Source organism: Myotis davidii, unplaced genomic scaffold (assembly GCF_000327345.1).
Source record: "Myotis davidii unplaced genomic scaffold, ASM32734v1 scaffold13, whole genome shotgun sequence".
Lineage (NCBI taxonomy): Eukaryota > Metazoa > Chordata > Mammalia > Chiroptera > Vespertilionidae > Myotis > Myotis davidii.
In genome coordinates this window covers 2,253,948-2,264,579 of record NW_006286243.1, presented here as the reverse complement: position 1 = coordinate 2,264,579, position 10,632 = coordinate 2,253,948, and the positions used below count along the sequence as shown (strand labels likewise).

The 10,632-nt window shown below is 39.3% G+C and overlaps 2 protein-coding genes across 2 annotated transcripts in view; one reads left to right on the top strand and one right to left on the bottom strand.

Moving 5' to 3' along the window:
- The window catches only part of VEZT (vezatin, adherens junctions transmembrane protein), a 69,696-nt gene extending 67,507 nt beyond the window's left edge, over positions 1–2,189 (bottom strand). The window contains exon 1 of the mRNA XM_006757616.2: positions 2,022–2,189. Coding sequence (XP_006757679.2) covers positions 2,022–2,174 — 153 coding nt within the window. The 5' untranslated portion in view covers positions 2,175–2,189. The remainder of the gene's footprint in view (positions 1–2,021) is intronic.
- Positions 2,190–2,392: 203 nt separating this feature from the next.
- Positions 2,393–10,632, top strand: part of FGD6 (FYVE, RhoGEF and PH domain containing 6) — a 132,861-nt gene continuing 124,621 nt past the window's right edge. Inside the window, 3 exon segments of the mRNA XM_015559945.1 lie at positions 2,393–2,648; positions 9,168–9,667; positions 9,670–10,631. Coding sequence (XP_015415431.1) covers positions 2,633–2,648; positions 9,168–9,667; positions 9,670–10,631 — 1,478 coding nt within the window. The 5' untranslated portion in view covers positions 2,393–2,632.

Sequence of the window (10,632 nt, the reverse complement as noted above, 5' to 3'; positions counted from 1 at the left end):
TTCAAGCAAAGAGAGAAAAATGGCTATGGCTTCAATAAATGCACAAAATGTAAATTAGAATAATGGAGTGCTATTTTTTCCTAGCAAATTAGCAAAGATAAACCAATAAGGCTGTTACTGAGGATTTGTGTGAAACTACTAATACTCTTAATGGAAACTTAAATTGGTATAACCTTTCTTCATTAAGTCTTTAAAAATTACTCTTTTCACCTACTAGTTTCCCTTCTAGTAATTATTATAAGGAAAATTCAGAGTTATAATTAAAGATAGATTTATGTCAGTGTTGATTACAATGGTGAGTATTTTGAAACAATATGATTATCCCACAATGGGAAAATTGCTACATTATGAAACATATGTATGATGGGATAATGTTTTCAAAGAGTTAATGAATAGGAAAAGACTCATGATAAATTTAACTGAAAAAAAAAACATACAAAATTCTATGTGGTATGCTATCTTTTGTGTTAAAAAATATCACAGACTTAAACATACACTTGCATGGAAAAAAGTCTGTAACACATACTGTAGTGTTAATAATGGCCATCTTTGGATGGTAGGATAATGGATGATTTTAATTTTGTGGCTTATTTGCTACAATGAAATGTTCCTTGGACATTTATTATTATTACATTCAGAAATCTTCTAAGCAACCTAGATTTTGATCTCTCCTTTAGCTCTCACATTTAATTTGTAATTTTATCTTAGAAGCATCTGTCCAAGCTATTAGAACATTTTATTACTTCTTCTTTCATTTCCAAAATGCAGGCACCAGTCTTTCCTAGAGAGCACTTTGAATGCAGGTTCTTCACCTTGGTAAAATAGCCCTATCCTCCCCTACTTCTCCATTCTAGCCAAATCAAAGCACTTTCTACCGTGCCCCTCCCACACTCCAGCCCCTGAAAGAGCCACGCCAAGTACTGTCACACCTCCCAACCTTGGCGCGCTCTGCTCTCTCCCCCTGCGATGCATTCTCTCCTTGTCCTCCTAATCCAATTCATAGTTCAAGATTCACCTCTGATACCATTCACTGGCCGCGGGTAGCTCCTCTGAGGTTACAAGAACAGATGATGGATTCCCAACCAATCCCCCAACGACAGTTTGTACATATTTCAATATTTATCACTTTATATTGTTTAGTGCCTAGCTCTCCCATTGTGCAGAACGGGCCATATCTTTTTGAAATTTTTCTTAAAATCTAGCTGAATGTGTGGACGCAAAACATACATCTATGCAGTGCATCTGCACAGGGGTGCTGGGTTTGCACCTGTGGGTGATAAATAAATGGCAACAAAAAGATTTGCCTGTGTGTGTGTGTGTGTGTGTGTGGTTTTTTTTCACCATTCAAGATGGCAGAGAACGTCTTAAAATAGTCCCACACAAAAGCACTCACACCGGAGCCTTAAGTCAGAACTGGCTACACTTAGCGCAACAGCAAAGGACAAAAGAACTGAACCTAAACGCTCAGATGCCCGGCCCTCGTCACCCGCGATGGGTCCCACACATATTTTAAACGTTGCTACAAAACTGGCACCTGCTGCCTTCACTCCGAGGGCCACGCCTCGACCAGGTACAGGGACCTAAGGCACTTCTGGATAATGACTCCCCCCCACCCCCCAAATCAAGGACGTAAAACAATGACCCCCCAAATCAAGGACGTAAAACTGGGAGGCTAAGTTGTACTGGTGCGTATCCAAAAACGCACGACCGGGCCCCGCCCCAGCCAGGGGCAGTCCCACTGAGGCGTAGCCGTCCTGGGGCGAGGAACAGGCAGGACTCCCTCCCGTCCACCCGCCCGACTGGGAATTCCGGGCGGGCCTGAGGCTGAGGGCGTCTCGGGCTACACCTGTCAGGCAGCAGCCAACTCTAGGCCCAGAAATCGCCGAGATTTGGTGACCGAGGCCGGCAAGACCGTCACCCGATCCCTCACCCCGCGATCGGTCCCTCGCCCTGCCTCCTCGCCTTCGCCCTCGTTCTTCTCAAACAAAGGCAATCCACACCCACCGCCATTTTCTCCTTACCTCAAAAACCACCTCTTCGTCAAACTCCGGTGTCATCCTTCTCCGCCATGCCACCCGCCTCAGCACGATGGGAAATGAAGGCGGGGGAGCTGGCGGCACCCAGGCAGCCGCTTCTCCCGTCCCGTGTGCCCAGAAAACTACAACTCCCAGCATGCCTCTCAGCTCACGCCCCCTTTTTCAGGCGCACTTATTGGAGCAGAAGATGATCCTGTGGACGGGAGAGGCAGGAGCAAAAGGAAGCTCGAGCCCTCTGATTGGAGGAGGCTGGGGCTTTTGTCCGCCTTTTACGGCTGTGTCTGGCAGGGGGCGCCAAGAGCACGGATTTTTTTTTTTTTATTTTTTTTTAAAGCTGGAGACGGGCACGCGCCGGCAGAGGCGCGGTGAGCACTGCTCGTGCCCGCAGCTTGTCGCTCGCGCCCGGGAGCGCCGCCGGGTCCCTGGAGTCCGCCGCATCCTTTGTGCGGACCCTTGAGTTTCGCTGCGGAGCAGCAGGACGGAATGTGGACGCCGCGGGAGCTTTATTTCCCTGCCTAAATTCTTGAAACAATGGACGATTAGGGGAGCATGGATTGAGGGGGAGGCAAGCGGGGAAGCCAGCCGCCTGGGGAATCATGACTTCTGCCGCCGGTAAGTGACGGCGCTCGCGCTGCCCCTGGAAAGTTTGTAGGGAGCGCTGCTAGTCGGGTTCTGGAGCAGCTTTCTCCTTTGGGGTAGGTTAGTGGTGTTCCTTTTGCACTTTTGCCGGGGACGGTGGCAAGTGTGGAGCAGACGGCATTTGCTGCCCTATTTCCTCCTCCCTTCCTGCCCAGAGAGGGTGTTTGGAAATCGTGTCTCCCTTGGGACCTGCCTTTAAAAGGAGACCGGTGTTGGGGGCTCTGCGCCAGGTGAAACGCGAAATGAAAAAAGGACCGTTTGCTTGTCTCCGAAACTTTGAGCGACTTTGCCTTTGCGTGTGAAAATAGTTTAGATGACCATGTTAAGGAATCAGTTATTCTAAGAAAGGGCAGTGTTCCCAGAGTGTTGAACTCGGCGACGGTGCTGAGTCGCTTTCAACCTGGTATCGACTGGAAACCCTGACGCTTATTACTCAGATAAAGAGGTGGTTTATCCTGAAAAAAAGGATAACCATCAAGTTTTCCCCGTCACCCGAGAAGTAGAGGAATAGAAGTGCCCATGGCAATTTTTTGCTCATCTTTGCCCAATTTTTTTTTTATGGATTTTCTTTTCTATTTCTACCTGGTTAGTATAAACACAGCCTGATTTTCCGTCTGCCCCCTATAGTTGTTTCCCTTCATCCAAACGACAAACTGTTTACCTTTGGATTTTGAGCAATTCTGCACATATTTCTAAACATTTTTAAGGAACAGTTCATATATTCCATGATAATTACTGAAGTGGTTTTAGATCCAATTGATAAGAATATAGGTTACTTTTTAAACCACAATTTTTAATGTATTCAGTATTAAGGGTTTTTTTTCCCCTTTGTTTCGTCCACGTTGAAAGAAATACACTTTTATTAGAAACTTTATAGTAAAGTAGTGTAAAGTTTTCCCTCGAAGTGACTTCTAGAATCACTTTGCTTTTCTTGGCATTTGTTTTAAATTCCTGCAACGTGAAACTGTCAAACAGCACTCTAAATGTTCTAAGTTGTCCTATTTCTAAAGCCTAGATTTATTGAAGTGTTACACTGCTAGGTGTAAAAAGATTACAGGTAACTAGGCAAGAAGGTAGCCAATAGTAGTAAGAAAGCAAAGAGTGAAGTAGTATTCCTGAAGAAATTATGGATCTTTCCTTTCTGATGTTGTATGTATGTGTAGGAGATATGTTGTCATATCATGTTCCTTATAAACTCTTTTCCTTACCAAAGTGATTTCTGTGCCTCACCTTTGTTCAGTTTTCCTTTATTACTGAGCTCTTCTAATTAATTTAAAGTGGTTGGATTTAAACCCTTCCAGCTAATTTTAGCTCTCTTGGAGTATCAAGCACATTTAAAATATTTATACCTTATATGCATCAGTTTTCAATCCCAGTTCTAACAGTTTATAATGAAGAGATACAGAAGCATTTAATATGACATTTAAATATGTAAACCTGATCTAGGGCTCAGTCTGGAGGTTTATGATTCTTTAATTTGCATTACCCTAGAATAATGCAAGCTATTTTTATATTTTATCAACTTTACAATTAAAGAAATCCACAGACATTTTTGTGGTGTTTTAAAAGAGGGACACTTCCTGTGTTTAGCTGAGTTAGTTTTTAGCATGGTTTGCTGAGAAGCATTAGCTACTTTTTTGTCCACGCATCTGTTAAGATTTATTTTAATTCTTTCACATGTCTAAATGGAGGATATGGAAGAGAATTGGGTTTTATTTTCATCCTATTCTTATAAGATTATCTGTTCATCATTTTTACAAGCTGTTTATGCTTTTTGGAACAATAGTCAATTTAATTAGAAGTTTAGGAAAGTTATTTCCAATTGGGGAAGGGAATGTTTGTTTATATCGAAGTTAATCTGCGGGATTTGGCATGGTTAGCTTAACTTAAGGAAATAAGAGAAATGCTGTAGAACATCTATGTTTTCTGTAGCCTGAAGAAGAGCTTGCTTTGTTTTTCTGAAACATCTGTGAAAGAGTAGGCCCATAGTAAGATTTTAGAATTATTCTAATCAATGTATTTAAAAGGAGAGGTAATTACAGGTATGTGTTTTCTATTTTCTTTTTTTTTAACTTGTACAGGTCACTGTCTCATTAATGCTTGTGCTTTCCTTTACGGCTGGTTTGAAAGCTAAGAAAGTGTGCACGTGAGCCGCAGCCATCTGTGTGTAATAGATGGCAGTATGTTTGTAATAGTGACATGGTACAAGTGCTTTAGTCTTACCTTATTTTTTCCTGGAGCCAAACAGCTGTATAAATAAAAGATTTGCCGCTTTACCCTGAAAGGCTTTGGGTCTGACTGTTGATACAGAATTAAGATGCAAAGGTGCTGGATTCATTTCCAAAGATCATGTACTTCAAGAATTTGACATTGGAGCAGACCACAATACAATGGCTTGTTATTTTTTTTTTTTGAGTTGTATTTCTTTCATAATAGAGCCATGAAAAAAAGTAATGGTAATAATAATGAAGGATTCCAGATATTTCTGTACCAATGACTTAGTTAAACTCTTGTTCCTACTAATAATTAAGAACGTATTCAATAATCCTATTGAAGTTGATTCCTGATACTTTTCAAAATATTATTCTACATTGAAATGGATATGGACTTTAAAAAAAAGGAATTTCCTGTTACTGAGAAATATTAAAGAGTAAGTGTATGTGGCAGATCTGACTATTGCTAGGGCCCTGTTTTCACCATTGGGGACATCGCAATGAGACAAAGTGCCTGCCCTTTTGGAGCTTGCTTTCTAGTGGTGAAAAACAAAGTTATACTGATGAAAAATCATACAGGACAAAAGGGGCTGGAGAAAATAAAGGTTTTCCTGAAGCAAGTATCTCACAAGTTATCATCTCAGAATCATATGGGCTTTACAGTTCTGTCCAACTCTTTATTTACAAGTAAGGAAACTGAGGCAGCCAGATCTGCAGAAAGGCAAATAATTAGGTTAGCCAGCTCCCCACATTGTATTATTGACTTCCTCTAAAGTCTAATATGTACATGGTTAACTAACACTGGTGAGCCAAATTTCACAGCTGTTTACTTAATTCAATGAGTATGCATTGAGGGCATTAGGTACATAATGCTGGGCTACTTTTGTTGGCAGTCAACCACAGCTCATATGTAAGTAATTTAATTTCTAGGACACTAAAGAGAACAGAGATTAAGTCTGTTGGAAGCAGACTCATATAGAAGGCACATTTAAAGAAAAGAGTAAAATTGGTAACAGAGATTAAAAAACAATTTAATTAGCCTGGCCAGAGTGGCTCAGTTGGTTGAGCATCGTCCTGTGCACCGAAAGGTTGCTAGATTAGATATCCTGTCAGGTCACATACCTAGGTTGCTGGTTCAGTCCTGGATCAGGGCACTTGTGGAGGGCAACTGATCGATGTTTCTCTCTCTCTCTCTCTCTCTCTCTCTCTCTCTCTCTCTCTCCTCTTTCTCTCTCTCTTCTCTCTCTTTTTTAAGCATGTCCTCTGGTGAGGATTTAAAAAAATTTAACTACAAATAAAAAATCGATCAGTTAAATGACCTGGAAGCTTCTGACAAAGCTGTATTTTCAGAAAATAAAAGATTAATTTGCCTAGATGGGTTCTTTTTTGTTTGGTTGTGGTAAAATACACATAACACAAATTTGTTATCTTTATCATTTTTAAGTGTACAGTTCAGTAGTGTTAATTAAGTACATTCACATTGCTGGGCAGTCAATCTCCAGAACCCTTTTCATCTTGCAAAATGGATTATTTTTTTCCCATTCCTTCAGAAATCCCAGAGGTAGAATGCTCTAAGAATGGTTACAGAAATGAAATCAACATGACGACCTGTCAGTTTTCATTAACTTGAGTAAGATGAGAGGTTGGGAAGAGGCCTAGGGCATTCATGCTTTCTTTTAAGAACTGACTTAATAGACCAAGAGTTGAATTTGAGAGATCATTATACCAAGCTTTAGCATTAGGCTTTGAAGGGCTTTCCAATTTTTTTCTTCCTATAAAACAAACAAAACAAAAAACCAATAACATGCTTATTGGATAGATAACTGAAAATGTAAAAAGCTTTGGGAATTTGTATTAAGTTATTTTGAAAATATTTCATTATTTTCTTTATTTGCCACAACATTATATTGAGTGAGAAAGCATGTGTTATCTGGTGATCTTGATTGAACACATAATATTAGAGGTTTGGGAAATTCTTCCTTGGTTGATAAAAGGAACTCTTTTTAATTTTTTTAAAACTCAGTTCCATGTAATATCATCCTGAGCATTGTGACTAATTTCCTTTGTTGAAAAGAAATTCATCACCTTATGAAGTATCTAAGCCTCTGTGTATTCAAGTAATTAAACAATGTCCAGTAGATATTTTGAAAGCTTTTTTTGAAAGATTTTTTTTTAGTAAATCACATTTTTATTAAGCATTAGATGATATTGGAGGAACAAACATAAATATAAGAAATGTAAGAAAATATTTTATCTCAGGATTTCATTGAGGAAGTATGACTATGTGATAAATGACAGTATAGGTGGAAAAACTTAAAAGAACTTAAAAAACCAAATGTTCAGGCTCTCTATATCTCATTTTATCGGTCTTTTGTGTGAGGCTATTATTAGGTTTCTAGGCTAAGAGCAGATCTGTAGAAATCTAACTCAGTATAATAGGTGCTCCCTCAGTACTTTTTATATAATGACTAGGAAGACTAGACATTGTGGTCATCTTTTAAATGCACTAATGAAGGGTACACAGCATAATCACCTGTGGATCCTAAGAAAAAATATGTCCAGGGGATACATATGTCCGGGCTTAATCCCCAGAAACTAGTTGATTAGACCTAGGGTTGAGCTCCATGAAGGATTAGAATGAAAATTCCCCATTGACAACCCCTGCACAGAGAAATATTAGTTTTATTATGAGTCTCAACTAATACAGAAGAATTACTTTTTAGTTTTAACTTTGAAAAATTTCTGTATTTCATTTTAAGATTGTTTTGGGGTTTTAGTGATATAGGTTATTGATAAAGGCATTTACACATCTCTATTGTACATCTTTGAGGTAGAAGAATATTGCTTATTCATATGAGAAGCTTAAAGAGTTGTATCCTTGATCCAAATAACACCATCCTGATTGGTCAGAATGGAGCCACTCTGATTAGTTGGTGAAGATGAAAATGAGAACATAGTTGCACAGCTCTGATTGGATGGAGAACGTTTTAATCCTATTGGTTGAAATAGGATTCCCAGAATTCCTTTTAAAGGCTGGCTCAGCCACCATGCAGGCAAATCAGTGTAGGCTTCTTCGTGAAGTGCAGCTGTGCAAGAGGACCCTGTTTAGCAACTGCTGCTTGGCTCTGTTTTTAAATTTCAGCCCAATTAGCCACCAGGGTCCCTTCTTAAATATCTCTATTCTCAGGCTCAACATATTAAATTTGACTATAGCTGCCTGATTAATTGATCTCAGGATTGCTGTAACCAGTCACATTACCTCAAGCATTGGATTATGTTCTTATATCAACACATTGCCTCCAACATACGGCATTATCTAGCTTTCTAACTCCACCAGTCTAATATGTTTAAAGTGAGATCTCATTATTGCTTTAATTTATATTTTCTCCAATTATTAATGTTTTTAAACATCTCTTCAAAGTACTTGTTAGCTTAAGAATTTTCTCATCTATACGTTACTAGTCATATCCTTCGACCATTTTGCACTGGGTTGACAGTTTCTCCTGGGTAATGTGCAGAAATTCCTTATATATTCTAGAAAGGGTAAACCCTGGTTGTTTCAGATATTGCAAGTATCTTGTGTTCTATTGTTTTAGTGACTTTGTTCATGGTTCCTTTGAACAGAAATCTTTTATTTCAACATAATTAAATTAATATGCTTTATTTCAATATAATTAAATTAATGTACTTTTTGGTTGCCATAAAAAAAAAAGAGTTGTGCCCTACAAATAACAGGCAAATTCAACTCTTAGCACTTAGCAAATGAACTGAAGTACTTTCTCCTGTTACTTGGGACCCAAGGAGAAGCCATTTATTTCATTTAGTGTGGTCTGAACTTATGGTTATCTGTCCCAAAGTTAGAAGAAAAACCATATTGAGAAATGTATAGTATATCCAAAGTTATGTACTCTAGAACTGAGACAATTTTAAGGCTAATATAGACTCTATACAATCTATATATATAAAAGCCTAAGCGACTGAATGACTAGTTGGACGCTTAATGCACAGGATCGGTCTCCCTCCTGCCTGGATGGGGCCTGATGGGATTGGGCCACCGGGGATCAGGCTGAAACCGGCAGTCTGACATCCCCCGAGGGGTCCCGGATTGTGAGAGGGCGTAGACCAGGCTGAGAATCCTTGCACTGGGGCCCTAGTGTAACATAATCTACCTAGTAAAATGCAGGTGCACCTTATTGTCAAAAGTAAAAGTTATCAAATGTAACCATTTATCATCTCCTGCTTTTTTTTTTAAATCATGTTATTATTTTTTTCTTTCTAGAGATTAAGAAGCCACCACTAGCCCCCAAACCAAAGTTTGTGGCAAATAATAAGTCAGTACCACCTCCTATTGCACCCAAACCTGATATTGTGATTTCTAGTGTTCCACAGTCAACAAAGAAAACCAAACCAGCAATAGCCCCGAAACCAAAAGTTCTGAAAAGCTCACCTGTTTGTGACATCAGGCAGTCACCATCAAGGAAAACCATCGTGAATCTGGAAGAACATAAACAGGAATTACCTGAAAGTGCTGACAGCTCTTCTTGCAAAAAGGTAGGGCATCAGAGCTGTGGTTATATTTTACCAATGTGTTCCTGCAGTTAGTGTATCCATAAGCTTGGGAATAGGGAGAATTTGTGTGTAAAGCAACTTGTCTTAGGGTCACTAGCAATGCCTGAAAATTTAGAAAATAGTAAAATTGATGAGTTCATTTCAGCTATAAAAACAATGAGTAGAAATGATTCTAATGGTGAAATGGTCAAGAGCCAGAGTACAGTTGTTTTTTAAAGGTAAGCATCCTAGAAGAGAAGTTTAAAGATGTTTTAATGAACATCACCCTTTATTCCCCACAGAAGCACACTTCCACAGACAACCCAGAAACGAATGAGGGCTGTAACTCCAACGGACAGTTCAGAATTGAATTTTCAGACTTGACACCTTCCCAGTCCAGCTTTGAAAAGGTTCCTGATCACTACTGCCTCCTACAACTTCCTATCGATGAACTTCAAAATATTGAAACTTGTCAGGATGACAGTGAAAAAAGCCATATTTGCTTTCATTCATCTGAACAAGAAGCTCTAGCACATGGTAAAAGGAGTACTTTTTTATCTTCAGATGGAGTTAGTAAGAACTCAGAAGTCAAAGACCTTGGTCCCTTAGAAGTTCACTTAGTATCATGTACTTCAAAATTTCCAACTCCCAAGCCCAGAAAGACACGTGCCGCACGGCTGTTTCGTCAAGAGCACATAGATACTCCTAGTGAAAGTACTGAAAAACCAGAGAATTTAGACATTAACTCTTCTTGTCTTTTTGAAGATAGTTTGAAAAACAATGAAATCATTTATCAGAATGTTTTGTATAACGAGGAACAGGTGAACAAAGTGAAACCAGGAAAGAAAAGTGAATTGAATGTGGACTCCAACAGTGACAGACAAAACTTAGTTGATTCCCAGAAAGCCATGTGTCATGAAACACCTTCCTCTGAAGAAATGACACCTTCTTTGGATACAGATTGTAATTTGAGTTCCGATAGCAAGACAATAGATGGTTCTAGTATGTCACCTGCTGTGGACAAACGGACCAGTTTTATAAGATGCAGTACTGTATCTATGAGCCTGCCTAAGCAGCTGAAATTAGCTTGCAACAAACGTTTACCTATGGCCTGTAACTTGGGAGGGGCTGTCCCTCAAATGCAAAAGGAATCTACAATGAAAGATGTAAGTTCCTCAAAAATTGTCCCCAAAAAA